The following is a 21502-nucleotide window of genomic DNA, read 5'->3' on the forward strand; positions in this document are numbered from 1 at the left end:
CGGTTGCAGACTTCAACCTAGTTTCCAAGCAGCACGACTCTGTCTGTTCTTCCTACTTTCTGTCTTAGTTGCATAGGACTCATTTTTACTAAACTTTCCTTTTTATTTTATTAAACTTCCCTTCTCTTTCTCTTCATAATTTTTTAATTTCACTTGCACTCATTCTCCGCAGCTCGGACTCCCACAGGGGTAGCCCCAAGCTCCCACTGCCACAGCAGTGAAGCTCTTTAAAAGCTCACATGTACACCTTTCAAAAAATTTTACCATTATCACACTCCGCCGCAATAATACAGCCGTAAAGGCGTAGCGGGAACTCGTATTGCTTCCATACTGACTACAATTACACCTCTACAGCAGCTCCACTTAATTACATTGCATCGTAGCATCAATTTATTCTCCATCACCACACTCCCCGCAACAATACAGCCATAAAGGCTTAGCGGGAACTCGTATTGCTTACATACTGACCACCATCACACCTTTACAGCAGCTCCACTTAATTACATTGCATTGTAGTATCAATTTATTCTCCATCACCACACTCCCCGCAACAATACAGCCATAAAGGCTTAGCGGGAACTCGTATTGCTTACATACTGACCACCATCACACCTTTCCAGCAGCTCCACTTAATTACATTGCATTGTAGTATCAATTTATTTTCCATCACCACACTCCCCGCTATAATACAGCTGTAAAGGCTTAGCGGGAACATGTATTGCTTTCACACATATAATGCACCAGACTCTGAATACCTATGCACCCCTGCAGCCACAGAGTCGCTCTACTGTGTCTGATTCCTATCTGCTACACAGCTGTTAATCAGCTCTCCAAAGCGCACTTCCCTTTAGAAACTGACTTTCACCGCACCTCTGCAGCCGCAGAGACGCTCAGCCGAGCATCACTCCCCTCTACATCACTGCCGCAGCAGTGACGCTTAGCGAGCGCATATACACTTCCACTTAGCAATCCACTACTGATACACTCTCCAGCACTGCCAAAGCAGTTAAACGTCTCTGCGAAGGCGTATTTACCTTCCAGATACTGACTTCCATTGCACCTCTGCAGCAGCAGAGACGCTCAGCCGAGCATCATTTACATCCCCTGCACCACTGCTGCAGCAGTGACGCTCTGCTGGAGCTCATGCACACTTCCATTACACTTATACCACTTCTGTCACTCCCAGCACTGCTAAAGCAGTTAAAACGCTGCTGCAGAAGCGTATTCTTCCCCTTAGGACTGACTACCACCGCACCTCTGCAGTCGCAGAGACGCTCAGCCGAGCATCACTCCCCTCCACATCACTGCCGCAGCAGTGACGCTCAGCGAGCGCATATACACTTTCATTTAGCAACCCAATACTGATACACTCTCCAGCACTGCTAAAGCAGTTAAACGTCCCTGCGGAGGCGTATTTCCCTTACAAATACTGACTTCCATTGCACCTCTGCAGCAGCAGAGACGCTCAGCCGAGCATCATTTACATCCCCTGCACCACTGCTGCAGCAGTGACGCTCTGCTGGAGCTCATGCACACTTCCATTACACTTATACCACTTCTGTCACTCCCAGCACTGCTAAAGCAGTTAAAACGCTGCTGCAGAAGCGTATTCTTCCCCTTAGTACTGACTACCATCGCACCTCTGCAGTCGCAGAGACGCTCAGCCGAGCTTCATCCCCCCTGCACCACTGCTGCAGCAGTGTCGCTCCACCGGAGCTCACGCACACTACCATTTATCCATACCACTACTGACACACTCCCCATTGGACTGCCAAAGCGGTTAATCAGTTAACCGCTTCTCATCTGCAGCTACAGCTCCGCAGAACCTTACAGCTTTATTTTTCATCACTACTATACTAAACCTTTACGAAACTCACCACATATGTTTTAAACCTTTACACTTACCCCACTCACTCTCCCGCTGGTCCTTACAATTAACAGAACCCGGGAGCACACATAGTCATACATAAGCACTTTCAGTTAATTTTTACACCCACACCAGTCTCTGTTGCTCCTCCAAGCTATTTCTGTATCACTTTTCAGCAGCCGGATATGGCATTAATCTCCTGTGCCTTTTGGGGGGTTCTTCAAATACGCGGCTGCTGTCCCGAGCGGAGCATTTTGGGGAGTTGTCGAGATCTACCTGAGCTCGAGGCTCCCCTCTCTTCCTCCAAACGGGAGGGAGCCCAGGGCTCAAGAACCTTCGAGCTCAGGGCTCTCTCCCGGGACAGCATGCCAAACTTGCTTATAATCAATCATCAGCTAAGTGTGAACTCTTGAAGTGAAGTTTATTCATAAACTAATTTCGAGAGGAGCACGTGATTATGATTGAACACGGCTGGTCCTGCATTAGCATGCTTGATCCACCAATCAGGCCATTCCTAACCACTATAAAGAGCCAGGGTTTTCTCACTACAGTCATCTTCGATTTGAAGAATCCCCCCTTCCACCCCTACCTTTTCACCTTTCCCTCCATAGGGCAGCACGGTGGCTCAGTGACTAGCACTGTCGCCTCACAGCAAGAACGTCACCGGTTCTAGTTCCTTAACAGGCCGGTGGTCGTTTCTGTGTGTAGTTTGCATGTTCTTCCCGTGCTTGCGTGGGTTTTCCCCGGGTTCTCCGGTTTCCTCCCACATTCCAAAAACATGTACAACAAGTTAATCGTTAAATCTAAATTTCAATACAGGTAATCTAATAATGCAGCATATCTTTTAATAGCCTTCAATCTTAATCTTCAGCTATTATAAAAAGGGGAGTTGTCGAGATCTACCTGAGCTCGAGGCTCCCCTCTCTTCCTCCAAACGGGAGGGAGCCCAGGGCTCAAGAACCTTCGAGCTCAGGGCTCTCTCCCGGGACAGCATGCCAAACTTGCTTATAATCAATCATCAGCTAAGTGTGAACTCTTGAAATGACTGTAATTGGTTTGGTGGCTACATTGTAAAAAAAAGGTTACTGCCTTAATTTTCTTAGTTGAATCAAATGATCTTTTCTATTCATCTAAACTTACATCAGTCATCCTGACAAAAAATAAGAATTTAAACTTTGTAGTACACTGTATTTGAAACCTGATTATCGTATTACAACAAGTTAAAGCAACATAACAATGTTTGTTGTCTTGATCCTTTTTCATAAAAAATCAGTGTATACTGTCTGCTAAATAGTTGATTTTAAAACATTCTGAAGGGTATTTAGAAAGACTGAAACCTGGTGTTACCTTGCTGGATGAACTATTTCTGCTTTGGTTGTTGTTGGTGGAGAGGTTAGCGTCCTCATGCACACAATCCAGAAGCCAGAGCAGAAACTCTAAAGCATCATGTTGAGCGTTTCCTTTGAACTGAGAGCCATACTTGGCCACAACACTCTAAGAAAAGAGAAGAAGAATATGTCAGATAATTGTTGATCTGTATACAATTTTAAAAGAAATCTCATCATCATTCAAATCTTGTTTTTTCTCACATCACCAGATATTCCTAAAGCAATATCACAGTCACAAGTTATGCCCTGTGACCCAAACACAAATGTGATATATAACCATGACACACTTTTGGAACACTAGTTAACAAATCAGATTTGAGGACCAGGACCTAATAGAACATTGAAACAAAAAGCAAGAACTTAAAATAAGTCCATACATAACTATAACAATTTTAGACACAGCTATTAACAATTATTTCAACTGAATTATATTCGGAAAGTTTTTTCCAGAGTAAAAAAAAAAAAAAGAGTCATTCTAACAAACAGTAAAACGAACATCATCAAGCATTGCGTTGGTGCTAAATGTGCTTGTTTTGAGATATACCTGTTATACCTGTTATATTAAAATATACATTTCTAATTTTCTACATATATTACATTTGAGGTGTTTTTTTGTTGTTGTTTTTTTTTGCACGTTTGTTATAGGTAAGTGTGTAAGTGGTGTGTTAGAAAAAGTGACTCTTTGAGTTGCAAGCTTGTTCAAGGCAAACACCCTTTCACTAAACAACTGAAGAGATGCCAGTTGTACATTTACACAGGTGGGAAATGAGTATTCAACACATCAACATCTTTCAAAAAAAAAAAAACATATTTCGGATATTGGTAACAACCAAATAAATTCATAAATGCAAAAAAAACAAAACTTAAGAAATTAAGTTATGTGTAATAAATTGAAATGACACAGAAAAAAAGCACTGAACATATGAAGAAAGGAAGGTGTAGAAGAGCAGTGAAAGCCTGGACAGCAGCTCTCAGTAGTTATTTAGCAACCCTCTGCCCTTTATCACGTAAATTAATATTAGCTGCTTCAGTCCAACAACTACATTACCAGGATGACTACCCAGAGAGGACATTTCAGAAAGACAATGATCCAAAACACTGCCAATGAAACTCTCAAATGCTTTCAGAGGAAGAAAATCAAGCTGTGGATTTGTCCAGACAATTAACTGACCTTAAATCCATAGAAGATACAAAATAAAGATCAGATTTGATATACGAGACCTCAAGACTTTTTCATGGTTATAGTCTGTGAAAAAAATCCCACCTCAGCAATGCATGTTACTTCATTCTCCAAATGAGAGGCATCTTTAGGCTGCCATCACCATAAACAAAAATGAAGTGTTAAATACATTTCAGTAGTTACATTTTTATTTATTTATTTATTTATTTTTATGTTTGTATTGTTTGGGTTTTTACCAAAATCTTGTTCAATTGTCGACACCTCGTTTAGAAATATCATTCCCAAGAAAAAACATGACGTGTTCAATACTTGTTTCCCCTACTGAATTTCTACGCAAAGTAATTGGGGGAAAAGTAAAAAAAAAATCTTGTAGTCAATGATTTGACCCAAAAATGTCCTTACTGACCCAAACAAACAGGGACATGAAGAAAAACACAATCACCAACAATGTTATCTGAATGTCAAAGTAACAGAGCTGTACAACATATGTCTGATTACGTTAATGTCATAATCAGATCATAATAATCTCCTTATCTTTAAAGCACATTTGAATTGATCTGGTTTACAGCCAGATTTTGTGAATCCCTAAACGAAAGCTTCAGTAAGACCTGAAAAAAGGGTTTCTGTTCTGCTACTGTACATATTTCTGACAGCATATTTTAATGATTTATTTTAATAAGAAAAACTAAATTACTCAAATATGTCATTCTCCACACCTCAAATAATATCTAATTTTTTTTTTTTTTTTTGTCTATCCATGTGGCTCCGGTGTTAGAATAATCAACACAGAATATTTGTTTACAAGATGAAAAACATCTATCACTGTTATGGCGTTTGCTCAACTGTATAATAGAATTATTGTACTCGGAATAGAAAATTCATTCTTCATTTATTCATCCTCATCTCAAACAGGAACTGGAAGGTTGCTCTTTTCTACACCATTACAACGAATGAAAACTGATTTATAAAAGTGTAATTGTATGGTACACAAAAAATTGGTAAAATTGGAAACTGGTCATACAATTTAAGTCCAACCCAAGCTCTTGTTTATGAGATCATGAAATTGTAACCAAAGTCAGTCTTATGAATCATTTCATTGAAGCAATAACTGAATCATTACTAACTAAATGATTAATAACTAAATGATTCATTGATTCACAAATCTGACTGTTCTGGTTCCACTCAATGATTTAAACTTCAATCATTAGTGACAAAAGTGACAGTCATAGAATTACAGACGACTATAGAATACACAAGATATGTCACTCATATCTTTTTGAATGAAAAGTGTAACGGTCAATATGGTAAATAGAGCCCCGTCTACTAGTACAGGAGCCAATCATTGATCGCTGTATGGCGAATAAAGCCCGCCTTCTAGATCAGGAGCCAATCATTGATCGATGACGACCGACGATTCTCCGGGGAGGGGCTCGGCCCAGATGTGAGTCTCTGCAGATTTTGTGTAATTTGGATGTTTAGAAATGAAACTAAAGAGACAGTTGTTTAATTGTATTGGTGATTCCTAATATAAAATTTAGTGGTAAGCTTGGCAAGCAGTTTTGGAGAATTTGATGTCTCCCTATTCAGACAGAATGCCTGAGCGTACTGCCCGAGAGGCGTTTCAAAGATGGCTGCCGAATGTGAAATTACTTGCCTTAAAAGGACTTTGTTACAGGGCAGGCACTTTTTTCCAGGGGTTTCAGTACAGCGTAACCGCTACTACGTCATCGGGTGGGCGTGGTCTATCTGTGAATTTGCATAGGTCACGGATCATGCGCAGATTGTGAAAACAGCCGTTTGATTCAGATACCTGTACGTATTCGCAGGGGTTTCGTGTCCAATACCTTTTATATGCAGTACAAAATAGCTGTCCTGATCGCAGGTGTTTCATGGGAAGTCAGTGTATGTTATATTAAACAAATTAACTTAAGATACCTCTCAGATTACAGTAATACTGTTATAACTTAAGATACCTCCTCAGGTATCCCAGGGCTTTTGTGTCAAATACTTTATATATCATATACAGTAACATCAGATACCTGTCCTGATCTCAGGGGTTTCATGTATAATTACTTTTATATTAGTTAACATCAGATACCTGTCCTGATCCCAGGTGTTTCATGTATGATCACTTTTATATTATATACAGTAACATCAGATACCTGTCCTGATCCCAGGGGTTTCATGTATGATCACTTTTATATACAGTAACATCCGATACCTGTCCTGATCCCAGGGGTTTCATGTATGATCACTTTTATATACAGTAACATCAGATACCTGTCCTGATCTCAGGTGTTTCATGTATGATCACTTTTATATTATATACAGTAACATCAGATACCTGTCCTGATCTCAGGTGTTTCATGTATGATCACTTTTATATTATATACAGTAACATCAGATACCTGTCCTGATCTCAGGTGTTTCATGTATGATCACTTTTATATACAGTAACATCAGATACCTGTCCTGATCCCAGGGGTTTCATGTATGATCACTTTTATATACAGTAACATCAGATACCTGTCCTGATCCCAGGGGTTTCATGTATGATCACTTTTATATACAGTAACATCAGATACCTGTCCTGATCCCAGGGGTTTCATGTATGATCACTTTTATATTATATACATTAACATCAGATACCTGTCCTGATCTCAGGTGTTTCATGTATGATCACTTTTATATACAGTAACATCGGATACCTGTCCTGATCCCAGGGGTTTCATGTATGATCACTTTTATATACAGAAACATCAGATACCTGTCCTGATCTCAGGGGTTTCATGTATGATCACTTTTATATTATTTAACATCAGATACCTTTCCTGATCTCAGGGGTTTCATGTATGATCACTTTTATATTATATATATTAACATTAGATACCTGTCCTGATCCCAGGGGTTTCATGTATGATCACTTTTATATTATATACAGTAACATCAGATACCTGTCCTGATCCCAGGGGTTTCATGTATGATCACTTTTATATTATATACAGTAACATCAGATACCTGTCCTGATCCCAGGGGTTTCATGTATGATCACTTTTATATTATATACAGTAACATCAGATACCTGTCCTGATCTCAGGGGTTTCATGTATGATCACTTTTATATTATTTAACATCAGATACCTGTCCTGATCTCAGGGGTTTCATGTATGATCACTTTTATATTATTTAACATCAGATACCTGTCCTGATCTCAGGTGTTTCATGTATGATCACTTTTATATTATATACAGTAACATCAGATACCTGTCCTGATCCCAGGGGTTTCATGTATGATCACTTTTATATTATATACATTAACATCAGATACCTGTCCTGATCTCAGGTGTTTCATGTATGATCACTTTTATATACAGTAACATCGGATACCTGTCCTGATCCCAGGGGTTTCATGTATGATCACTTTTATATACAGAAACATCAGATACCTGTCCTGATCTCAGGGGTTTCATGTATGATCACTTTTATATTATTTAACATCAGATACCTTTCCTGATCTCAGGGGTTTCATGTATGATCACTTTTATATTATATATATTAACATTAGATACCTGTCCTGATCCCAGGGGTTTCATGTATGATCACTTTTATATTATATACAGTAACATCAGATATCTGTCCTGATCCCAGGGGTTTCATGTATGATCACTTTTATATTATATACAGTAACATCAGATACCTGTCCTGATCTCAGGGGTTTCATGTATGATCACTTTTATATTATTTAACATCAGATACCTGTCCTGATCTCAGGGGTTTCATGTATGATCACTTTTATATTATTTAACATCAGATACCTGTCCTGATCTCAGGTGTTTCATGTATGATCACTTTTATATTATATACAGTAACATCCGATACCTGTCCTGATCCCAGGGGTTTCATGTATGATCACTTTTATATTATATACAGTAACATCAGATACCTGTCCTGATCCCAGGGGTTTCATGTATGATCACTTTTATATTATTTAACATCAGATACCTGTCCTGATCTCAGGGGTTTCATGTATGATCACTTTTATATATATTAACATCAAATACCTGTCCTGATCCCAGGTGTTACATGTATGATCACTTTTATATTAGTTAACATCAGATACCTGTCCTGATCCCAGGTGTTTTGTGTATGATGACTTTAAATAAAAATAGAAAATAAATATGAGTTATGTAAATTAACTAAGATCGAGAAAGAAAAATTAACCACGATTTATTACAGAAAATGTGGAATTTATTTGTTTAAACATGACTGAATACCATATTTTAAACTACAAAAACACGGTTAATCTTACCACAACCATTATTATTTGGTTTAAAATGGAAGTACAAAAGCCCAGAGACAGTAAAACGAGGTCAGCTGTTTTTGCTAATGAAATCTTTAAAATATAACATTATAACAACAAAAAATAACCTGTATGATTGTTTTTTTCCTTCGTTATCCACCGCGGTAGGTTCTTTATCCATAATCATCCTGTTTGAAATTACCGCGCTAAAAAAGAACCTGTACTGCGCATGATCGGTGACCTCTCAGTATTGTTTTTTTTTTTAAGGGGGCGTTTCTTAAACACCGACCGAGCCACGCCCATTTTACGTCGTGGTAATGAAACCCCTGGAATTTAGTGCATGCCTTTGTTACAGCATACCACTTGCTCACAGTCTCTAAAAACAGGTTCTAACAGACATCAACAGACACAGATGGGGTAAGAAAACTGACGAGGTCTGACCTTGTTCCAGCTGTGTTTAGGAGCGGTATCATTCAGCATTACATTACTGCAATGTGGTGTCTTGAAGTGCTTTGAAATGTGCGTTTTAATCTTAACCAAAACATGAAGACAGGGTGGGACATATAATAGTTCCTCCCCTTAAAACACAGCTAATAGCATTTCTTAAGAGGAGAGAATCTTAAAAGAAGAATCTTGAAGAGGTGGGACATGTCAGATACTAGATAGCATTTTTATTGGTCAGCCGATAAGATGAGAAACTGAAGTATGGAGTGATCTCAAAAAAATGTTGATCTGTTTAGGCAGAAGTGACAAACTGCATGTTTGAGGTTTATATCATCTAAATGTGAATTTTGACATTGTTTTGGAGCACATTAGATTGTAGATATCCTTAAGATTAGGGGTGCCCAAACTTTTTTAGTATGAAGGGGCAAAAACCGAATATCAATGAGAATCTTTATGACATTTAAGTTGCCATGGGTAATTTTGTAATTTATGTAATAATATTTTAAAATACATAGAAAACATTACTTTAAATCCTATTAACTAATGCAGTATAACTTTATCTTTCATAAATAATTGCAATAAAACATAAACAGTCACATTTATAGCACAGTGAAGTTCAATGCTGAATACACTAGTCAAGTAGAATCTGCATATGACTTGATTTGCTCACCAAAGTCTCTGCACTGTTGCGTGAGTATGTACATTGAAAGAAAAATATGATTAATTTACACATATTAATTAAATAATTTAATTTCAGTTCAATCTTAACAATAAAACCAACAAACAAAGGGTTACATTAAATATGAACTTCCTTTCTTATCAGATGGGATGGCGGGCCAAATCAAAAGCTACTATGGGCCAATTTTAGCCCACGCACCCTAGTTTGGCCATCTCTGCCTAAGATTTACATACTGATACTAACGTCTAAACAGCACGCCTCACAGCACTGGTTCGAGCCCTGGCTGGGTCAGTTGGCAATACTGTATGGAGTTTGCATGTTCTCCCCGTATTTGCGTGCCCAGATTTTCCTCAAAATCCAAAAACATGCGGTACAGCTGAATTTAATAAGCTAAATTGGCCATAGTGTATGTGAGTGAGTGCAAAAGTGTGTAGGTCAGGGGTGACCAACCCTGTTCCTGGAGATCGACCTTCCTGCAGATTTCAGTTGCAACCCATATTAAACACACCTGCCTGTAATTATCAAGTGCTGTTCAGGTCCTAATTAATTGATTCAGGTGTGTTTGATCAGGGTTTGAACTGAACTCTTTAGGAAGGTCGATCTCCAGGAACAGGGTTGAGCACCCCTGGTGTAGGTGTTTCCCAGTGTTGGATTGTGGTTTGAAGGGCATCTGCTGTGTAAATCATGAGCTGGATAAGTTAGCGGTTCATTCCGCTGTGGCAACCCCTGATTAATAAAAGTGACTAAGTCGAAAAGAAAGTGAATGAATGAGGTTGTAAAGGTGAGTAGGCTTGACAAACCACCTGTAGAATCTTCTCTCTAAAACAAACAAACCCGCCTCCTTTACAGTAGTGGACTGAGCACAAACAGTTTCTTTAAATAAATAGCACTTCTTGTGTGCATTGTCTTGTCCATTGTACGTCAATTTGGACAAAAGCATCTGCTAAATGACTAAATGTAACATTGGCTGAGATTGTGCATTTACATTTAGGCCCAGTGTTTACAGTAGATCACCATCACCAGTAGGGTGATTTGGAGTTTCTGAAATAGTAGCTGGATAACATGGATTGCATTTGCACACAAATATCTCTGCTATTTATTACGTGTGTGAATGTCAGCATCTGCTTCTTTGTTCTCTGTCTGAAGCCACCATACAAATGTAGATAGCCAATTTAAAACAGGAATTTTTTTTATTTTGTGGTTTATTTGGGGCAATCTATAGCTCTTCAACTCATTCAACTCAGTTCCAATCGATAAAAGAAATAAATTAAAAATGCTGTCTTTACCAAAATTGGATTGGGTGAACAATACAGACATTTTGGTCTGCTTAGCACTCCCCTGCCTATGCTTTGAGATAATTCACCCAGAGCTGGTGCCATAAGGTGGGTATGTAGGCGTCGTATGTATTGTATGTAGGCATGTATGCCATCGCCCCCTCACCAGCACTAACCCACACCCCCTCATTATGTTAAAATAGCTTTTGATAATAAACCATGCTTTTAGTATATTTCCAAAGTCTTTTGTCTTCCCAGAGTGAAAAATAAGCTAAAATAGAAATAATTTAGGTAAAGACAGTGTTCTAAGCAGGATACAATTTTGATAGGTGCTTAAGTGTTTAACCCAATATCACTCATCATTTTTAGCAAAGTTTTACTCGCAGTTGTCAGGCTGCTGTTCCATTAAATAAACTTGTAGAATTATTCATTCATTCATTCATTTTCTACCACTTTTCCGGGGCTGGGTCGCAGGGGAAGCAGTCTTTAGAGAGAACCCCAGACTTCCCTCTCCCCAGACATTTCCTCCACCTCCTCCAGGGGGATCCCGAGGCGTTCCCAGGCCAGCTGAAAGACATAGGCTACGTTCACACTGCAAGGCTTAGTGCTCAAATCAGATTTTTTTCTCAGATCTGATTTTTTTGCATGGCTGTTCACACTGCTTTTATGAAAGTGGCCAATATCAGATTTACAGTGTGACCAGATCATGGTCCTAAACTGACCCGCATGCCCAAAAGTGCATTACGGAGAGCACAAAATGTCTAATTATCCACACACGTGAGTGCTGCATGAGTTAGCACGTTGTCAGATCATGCTTATATGATTATTACCCTTTTCACAGACAACCGTGGTGTAATTCATGAACTGTAAATGATTGCTCTGCAACTACTAATGTGTATTTCAGCAAAAGTGATCATTTGTGATTTATGACAAGCGCGGTGCGTGGCGCTCTGACCAGCGCTGTAGTGAACTCATCAATAAGCAGCCGCAGACTGAGCTGTGAAGGCGGAGGTGGTTTATCTCTGTTTGTGGAGTTGTTTAATTTTACTTCGTTATAAACAGCAGACACGTGCAGAAGGGCGGTTTGGGTGCTGTACTTTTTTTCTCTCTGAAAGAAAGTTCTCCACATTTGCACACAGATCCCCCATCCGCAACACCCACGATGCTTTTCGGCTTTGCGGCCAATCTGTCCCTCAATTGTTAACCAGATTAGTTAACAAGCACCAGTTATGCCTTCAAATTCTTTTTTTAACATGAACAACCAACTTTCTGTGGTACTGTAATCGCCCTGTGTGCTGTTCTACTGTGCTGCTGAGGGGTAGATGATGTCTGCAGCACAGAATGATGACGCATGTAACTTAAAGAATATGTAAAAGTCACATGTAATCAAACATAACCCTTAACACTGCGGTCACATTGCAAAACATCAGATCTGTGTCTGATTTAAGATCACATATGAAAGTGGCACAGATCTGACCTGAAAAGATCAGATTCCATGCGGTTTGGGCTGTTCACACTGTCATCACTTGAGGGGAAAAAAATCTGATTCGGGCCACATTTGCCTGCAGTGTGAATGTAGCCATAGTCCCTCCAGCGTGTCCTAGGTCTTCCCCGAGGCCTCCTACCGGTGGGACATGCCTAGAACACCTCCTTAGGTAAGCGTCCAGGAGGCTTCCGAAACATGCCCGAGCCACCTCAACTGACTTCTCTCGATGTGGAGGAGCAGCGGCTCTACTCCGAGGTCTTCCCAGGTGACAGAACTCCTCACCCCATCCATCACCCTGGGAAGGAAACCCATTTTGCTGTGGCTGCTTGTATCCAAGATCTTGTCCTTTCAGTCATGCCCCAGACAAAAATGCTGTTTTGTTACTGTGTAGCAGACCCCATTCGAATGATGGCCGAAACTTTACTGATGTTTCTAAGCCTTATTACCATACTTTTTCTTCTGAAATAACTGTAAGAGCTAAGTAAACCAATGCAGAATATACATTAACATTTTTAGACATTCTTATGCCTTTTCGGGGGGTTGCTGAATAAACTTTTGTAGTACGAGCTCTGTTAAGCCGTCATGAAATGTTTGATATCCATACTGTTCTCTCACCGTTTCTTGTTAGCCATGAAAAACAGATTTTGTTTTAAAATAAAAGTGCCCATAAACAATAGAAGTAAAGTGATCCTTAAACATAAAGAGAAATGTAAGATAACTCTTAATAAAATCTGTTACATGGTGCAATGTGCCTGCTTTCCGCCAATATAAGTAACACTTTTGAAATGCTCTACACGTCTGATGATCTATCTAAGACCTATATATAAGTAAAAGTTTATGTATACGTTTATGAACTTTCTAACATGTAGCTCTAGGTGTTTACTTTTTAAAAGATTGTTCAGAGCTCTGTTATCTGTTGCATTCTATACAATTGTGATACAGTTTATGTTGTTGTTACCACAGCCATATCACTCTGCAACCCAAGACCGTTTACTCACTGAAGCTGAGCAGGGCTGACCCTGGTCAGTACCTGGATGGGAGACCACTTGCGAAAACTAGGTTTCTGTTGGAAGTGATGTTAGTGAGGCCAGCAGGGGGCACTCAATGTGTGGTCTATGTGAGCCCTAATGCCCCAGTAAAGTGTAGGGGACACTATAGGCTTAGTGATGACGGTTTTTTGGATGAGACGTTAAACCAACTTCCTCACTCTCTGTAATCATTAGAAATCTAAAGAGCAGGGGTGTAGCCCCGGTGTCCTGCCCAAATTCTCTCCGTCAGCACTTACCCATCATGGCTGCCCAATCATCCCGAATTGGCTCTATCACTGTCTCTCCACTCCACCTATAGCTGGTGTGTGGTCAGCACACAGTCGTGTTGTCCCTGTGGCTGCCGTCGCATCATATAAGCGGATGCTGCACACTAATGGTGGTATGAAGAGACCTCCCTCATGATTTTGAAGCACTTTGGGTGTATGGCCATACACAATAAATGCACTATATAAATACACATTACTTGTTGTTGCAACAAGTTGTTTTTAAGGCATGTTAAAAGTTAAAGGTGCAGTATAGGTGACTGTCTTCAGAAACATTTTTTTTGTTGTGCTGGTTGAAAGTCTCTTCACATTACAATAGTAATGATTACAGTAAATGATCTGAATGTATTTATATGTATTTCTATATTCTGAGTAACGCATAAAACTAAAATATGTTCATCTAATTCAAATAAACATTGACGGACCAACAAATAACTCAATTACGACAGGTATTTCAAGCTGTCAAAAAATTTAAATTAGAATTTGCTGCACAGCCTCTCTAAGCAGACAGATACGTCACTCGCAAACACACGTAAAGCACAGATCTACCGCTGACAGAGAGACGTCATCGGCAAACTCTGCATCAACCTGAACATCTCTCTGAAAGACCATAGTGGTATTTTATGCATGAAAAGAAAGATTGTTTCTGAAAGGGCTTTTGCCAAAAAGGCAGAATCAAAACTTTTCTAAAACCCCAATCAATATAGGTATTACTTTTGTACGCTGGGGGGAAATGGAAATGATGTAATGCAGTTCAAAACAACAATCTGAAAGATGACACCACTGAAGTATTTCTTTTAGACAGGTATGATTTAAAACTATTTTAGCCACGCAAAACTGATGTAGTTCATGTTTAGGAATGGGTTTATATCCACGGTAGTGTTAAAACGCAGAAGATTGGCTATTTTCAAGTTCATGGATTATCTTTTACACATCGATAATGTAGTCGGGTAAATAGACCTGAGTATTCGTTTAGTTCATTCATTTTCTTGTCGGCTTAGTCCCTTTATTAATCCGGGGTCGCCACAGTGGATTGAACCACCAACTTATCTAGCAAGTTTTTATGCAGCGGATGCCCTTCCAGCCGCAACCCATCTCTGGAAAACATCCACACACACATTCACACACACACACTCATACACTATGGACAATTTAGCCTACCCAATTCACCTGTACCACATGTCTTTGGACTGTGGGGGAAACCGGAGCACCCGGAGGAAACCCACACGAAGGCAGGGAGAAAATGCACTCCACACAGAAACGCCAACTGAGCCGAGGTTCGAACCAGGGACCAAGCGACCTTCTTGCTGTGAGGCGACAGCATTACCTACTGTGCCACTGCCTCGCCCATTCGTTTAGTTGTTTAAGTAAAAAAGGAGCTGAAAACAAGCGATGTGCGAGGGTCAGTGAGCACAATTGAAAATGAAAAGTCACTCGTTGTCTTGGTAACGTAAATGTCAGTGTAATGTAAAAAAATTACAGGATGTTTTTGTTTTTAGCGCTGCTTTTTTCTGATATAACTTTTATTTAGTTTCATAACAAACATCAGTAAATGTGCTCTTCCGCCTAACCAGCTTTACTGAGCTGAAGTTTGATTTATATTCACACATTTGTTCATTTTTAAGTGACAGCCTGTGACACAGTTTTGGGGAAATATAATTCCTGCACCCACTGGCCTGTCAACAACTATGCTTGATAAAGTGTGTGTCTCCATAGAGTTTTCTAACTGGTGAATGACATGATCTAGTGTTATATCTAATACGTGCATGTTCGCTTGTTTATTACTTAGGCAGGTGTGGCTTTGGACGGCAGGGGAGGGTTGTAAAATTTTCTAAGCTATTACACTAATGCTAGTATTCTGGCAGATCACCTACTGGACCTTTAAGGAGAATACCATATTTTTATCTGGGAGTGCAAGTTAAATGCTTTTATGCAAGCGCTCCTTTATATCAGACACTTCCTCATCGGGCCAGGGCCTGTGCCAACTTTTAATTCATCCCCAATATTTGTTCATTTTTTATTTGGTCATAAAGTAAATTAAATTTTTATTGTAGTACCTAGTACTGTACATGAGTAGTATGCAATTTTAGGCACAGCTTATATGTTCTTTTACTTACCACAGATAAAATGCATCATACAAGTTTAAAATGGCAAGAGGTTGAGTAAACAATGACACTTACTTTTTTATATGTCTCAACAGCTCACCTACTGCACAAGTACTGTACCTCTTATCAATTTAAATTATGTCTGCACAGGTCCAAAGTTCTCAAACGTCCTTTGTACTGCAGTTTTATGGCAGTCAAACCTATAGACGTTTGTCCAACCAGGACAACAGACTGTAAACTGATACTTCTACCAAACTGAACAACAACAGGAATATATTTCCACTACAATGCTGGTTAACAACTGTTCTGGGCACACTTTAAAGTAAGGTTCAATTAGTTAATGTTATCCAATAAATTTATAACATTAACTAAGAATGAACAATACTTGTAGTGTACAACACGTACTAATCATAGTTCATGCATTATTCAAATCTAAAATTGTACGTTAACATTAGTTAATATAACATGATTTAACAAGAATCAATTACTGTATTTTCATTAACATTAACAAAGATGCATAAATGCTGTAATGAAGGAATTGTTCATGTTTTTTGTGTGTTGGTTAATACATTATTTGACATTTTACATAACTAACCAGTTAATACCATAGACTGTAAAGATATGGGCGTAGTATGCGTGACGTCACAGGTTTCTGAAGAGTGTACATTAAGCTACAAGTGGGCGTGGCCAAACCTTGCCATTTTGTTTGCGCATCATGGCATTGACCAGGGGATACCAAACAAGGATAGCGAGGTGGAGCGTGAGCGGAGCTATAGACGCCTGCTAGCATTTTGCTTAGACAGGCTTTTCTTTGGGAGAAACACCAAATACTTCATTACAAGCAACACGCTTGTGTTCTGACCACATGTGCTTGGTTGTGTACTATATCAAAAGTGTTTGTCTTTTAAAGACACTGTTGTAACACACTGAGCCAATAAACATTTTTCCTATGATGTTTTTTACAGAAGAAAAATGCTAATTACATCCATTTACTTCAAATATAGTCGGTGTTAGTAAATGCACGGCTAGTTATAAAAAAATCCAAGCATAACACTGTATGACAACGTTTCATATAACGTATGACTGTTTATAGCCTACAGCTAATCAATCTGTCAGATTTTGGAGTTCATTACAGGGCATATAAATGATAAATGATCTTAAACAAACAAAAAAAAAAGTAATGGTATATATGTATATGATTTCACTCACCTAAAATATGGAGGCCACTTTAATGGTTTGTGAGCATAATTAAGTGCACACAGTATGTCATATAATCTGATAATTGTAGGAAATAATTTCCAAGGGCAATTGATTATTTAAAGCCATATAAAACAAAGATACGATGTATATGCCAAGTTCGGTGGCTAATCAGTCAGGGGTGCGTTTCCCAAACAACGACACAACTCGCGGCTGAACTATCATAGCATGATGCATCGTTTGGGAAAAGAACGATGTAGTGACGAGTGTTTTCCAAAACCCGTAGTAAAACACCCATAATGACGCTCTAAATAGGGTGGAGTAACAACTTCTTCAGAGAAGAACTCCAAAATTTCTTTGTGCAAATTATATTGTTTTACACGCACACACATTTAAAATCAAATCCAATATTTGCTTTGGTAAAAACATTCACTCATTTTCCATATTGATTGAAATATATGTTAATGGCACATATTTAATTTTTGAAAAGTCTACTTTTTTTTTGGAAGTTTGCGACACAGTTTGCAAATGTTCGTTGGACAGACATAGCTGGGAAACACCAAATCAACAAACTATATTTGTAACGACACAACTTGCAACCTTAGTTGGCTAACGATAGTTTTCGGAAACGCACCCCAGAATGATATGATGGCGACCAGCAAGACCTAGCTGTCACTCAAGTGGCCACGCCCTTAAGTATGCAGACTTGATAAAACTTAATAAAATAAAACTGATGAGTTATAAAAAAATTCACCCCCTCACAGTTGTCATGAAGGGTAATACTAGCTATATGCACCAAGACCATCTCTTGTACCAGGCTGTAAACATGTTTTTATCAGCTGTAAAATTGGCCAATTTAGCATTGAAGTCAATGAACATCTTGTCTTCCTGAAGCCAGCCCCCAAAGGCGAGTTGATGAATTGCAGTTTCAGTTACTTCCGTATTGGCTTTATGAGGGAGAGCAGAAGGTGGCCGCTTGGTTAATACATTAACCACGTTCTGCACTGTAAAACATAGACTCAACTCAAAAACATAAAGCAACTTGCTGCTTTTTTTGACTTGACTCAACACGTTCAACCCAAGTACTGCATTTGACTCAATTTAAGTTGAGTCAACTCAAAAAAGCTCTGCAGCAAGTTGGCTTATAATTTTAAGTTGAGTCAACTTTTTTATGGTGTATTGGATGAGGATAGGCGATGCAGTGGCGCAGTAAAAAGTTCTGTCGTCTCACAGCAAGAAGGTCACTGGTTCGAGCCTCGACAGGGTCAGTTGGCGTTTCTGTGCAAAGTTTGCATGTTCTCCCTGCATTTGCGTGGGTTTCCTCCGGGTGCCCCAGTTTCCCGCATTGTCCAAAGACATGCAGCACAGGTGAATTGGGTTGGCTAAATTGTCCGTAGTGTATTAGTGTGAATGAGTGAGTATGGATGTTTCCCAGAGATTGCAGCCAGAAGGGCATCTGCTGCATAAAAATGCGTGCTGGATAAGTTGGCGGTTCATTCCGCTGTGACAACCCTGGATTAATAAAGGGACTAAGCCGAAAAGAAAATGAATGAATGATTGGATAAGGATACTGTAATAATGAGTTAAGTTCAAAATCTAAATCAGAATTGACATATTTCCTGATCTCAGTAGCATTCACATGTCAAGTGGGGTTCTACAAATGTTCATTTACTTATGATTGTGGTCTGGCACAAAAAATGCAGACTGTATTAACAGCATCTACATAAATAGTAATGATGTACTGGCATTTTAATCTATTTTTTTCTGAGCAACTGTATAGACAAACAAATCCTCGTGAACCCTGAAATTGTGGCATTCACATTTGTTTTGATAATGCATTCAGTTTTTATATCGCTGTCATTATGCTTTCAGTCATATTTATTACACACGGTTTGCTCATTTTCTCAACATAAAAAGATTATGTTTCATTCTGTTCTTTCATCTCATTCTTCATTTTTAAAATGACTATATTTTAAACCCCTAAAATGAATATCATTTCTGTAATTGTTTAACTCTAGCTTAATATGTACTTTCCTTTATTCGCTGTGGGACACAATGCGTTTTTTCAGTCATGCTGTGACTAACAATAGAACTGTAAAATACACTTCCACATAAAAATGACATTTTATTCAAGCACTATAATCCAAATGTTTAAAATCCAGATGATTGTATGGGACATCAGTAAAAAAAAATTGTTTTAGTTTCTAGCTGTAAATGTAATATGTACAAATAAACAATGAGACCAGGCTGACTAGTCACAAGCAAGCCAATGCTCATCCATCAACCCTTTCATTCTGCAACAGACTTGCATCTGGACTTTATATGTAAGTTGCTCATGCACAGCAGAGACTCTGAAACTCTTTACATTAAAAAAAAAAAAATCTCTTCTTTTCTGACCTTTTCCTGAAATATAAAGCTCCAACGGGTAAAATAACAGTCATATAATTTGCATCTAAATACGTTTAGACATAAATTACCAAGCTCCATTCACTTCATTCTGAAGACAAACCTCTCCCTTCTCTTACTCAACAATGACAAACAAGTCGAGCAGGTTAACACGACCTGTCTTTGTTCCATTGCCAATTCACTAAGCAACGTGATGAATGACGGCATTACGTAACCTCAGCTTCAGTGCTGCTAGCATTTTCCCTTCTATTCTTAAGCTGCAGACAGACGTGCTGGAATGTGTCTTTACTACCATCCTTTTAATTTTAGAACCAAATAATTTTCCTTTTAATAGGGGTGTCAAAGACATGGCCACTGGCTGAATATAAAGAATTACTGACGAATGCATTCTAATGTTTTGGATGACTGCAGGGGATAGATATAGTGGATGGATGGATGGATGGATGGATGGATGGATGGATGGATGGATGGATAGACGGACATACAGATGGCTTATGACTGTATCAAATTTTCTTGTTGCAAATAACTGATTTGTTATTTGGTAAAGATGTAATGAGTCACCATGAGGCGGTTGAAAATCAACTCAAATATGTGACAATTTAAACAGGTAGAAATGTTGAATGAATACATGTTTTGAACAGAGAGGGCGTTGTGTTTACAGGTGCAAACTAGCTTTCCCTGAACATCAGTGATGAGCAAGAGGTGGGGCGGTAGACTAAAATTACATTGGGTAGGTGAACCAGACAAAACACAAACAGTGTGCAAATATTGCGTAAAGATGCCTACTTAATATGATGCAGCACAATGAAAAACTACAGTCAAGGTGCAAAAAATGCTTTTCTTACTTAGATTTTATTTGTTGTTTCTAGTCCAAATATCTAAAAATTTGGTCCCACTTTATATTAAGTGGCCTTAACTAAAAGATGTTAAACCAACCTTTATTAAATTAATAGCCTTAAATTAATAGTTAAATTAATAGTTTGTTATTGTGTAAATACATTTATTTACTGTGTACTTATGCTTGATTAAATACAAGTATGTAATTACATCTGTAATTAACTTTTGTAATTACATTTGTAAATACACTGTTGACCATCCTTTACACCTTAACCCACCCTTAAACCTACCCATGCCACCAAACCTGTCCATAACCCAACCTCTATCCCAGCTCAAAAGCACCACAAGTGTTCTCAAATACATTATAAACACAGTAAGTACATTGTATTTATTTTTTGATGTAAGTAGTAGTTAAGGACACTTAATATAAAGTGGGACCAAAAATTCTTATGTCAAGAAGCATTTTCTAAGCAGGAATAATGTTTTCAGAAATAATATTCCAAGATTAAATGAGTTTTTCCTTGAAACAAGCAAAATAATCTGCTAATGGGGTAAGCAAAATAATCTTGTTTTTTCTTTTGACATAAGATTATCTTGCTTAGCCCATTGACAGATAATTTAACTTGTTTTAAGGAAAACTCACTTAATTTTGGCATATTATATCTTAAAACAAGACAGTACATTTTGCTTTTCTAGAAAATTCTGCTTGATTTAAGAGTTTTTAGATATTTGGACTAGAAGCAAGACAAAAAATCTAAGTAAGAAAAGCATTTTTTGCAGTGTATTAATAGGCTAAACCATGTGGACCGGAGGATTGGCATCTCTGTTTGCTCATGATGAGTGCTGACGTTACGGAGATCACACGGTGCATCAGTGTTTTCATACGTAGTTTTTCAGACTGAAAGAGAAATCCGTGCTATTAGAATCAGACTAGATTAGATTGTTCCTTTTCCTCTTTTTCAATTTAATTTTTAAATCTTTTAATAATTTGCTTATTATATCATACATTATAATAAGTATTTTATGC

At 38.4% G+C, this 21502-nt stretch overlaps 1 protein-coding gene and 1 long non-coding RNA gene across 3 annotated transcripts in view; both read right to left on the reverse strand.

Moving 5' to 3' along the window:
• The window catches only part of LOC147843513 (uncharacterized), a 721012-nt gene that overhangs the window by 185309 nt on the left and 514201 nt on the right, over positions 1-21502 (reverse strand). The window lies entirely within an intron of this gene.
• Positions 1-21502, reverse strand: part of usp43a (ubiquitin specific peptidase 43a) — a 177747-nt gene that overhangs the window by 149887 nt on the left and 6358 nt on the right. For both annotated transcript variants that reach the window (NM_001442042.1, NM_001089402.2), the window contains 1 exon segment: positions 3215-3361. In NM_001442042.1, coding sequence (NP_001428971.1) covers positions 3215-3361 — 147 coding nt within the window.

Source organism: Danio rerio, chromosome 6, assembly GCF_052040795.2.
Source record: "Danio rerio strain M-AB ecotype USA chromosome 6, GRCz13ab, whole genome shotgun sequence".
Lineage (NCBI taxonomy): Eukaryota > Metazoa > Chordata > Actinopteri > Cypriniformes > Danionidae > Danio > Danio rerio.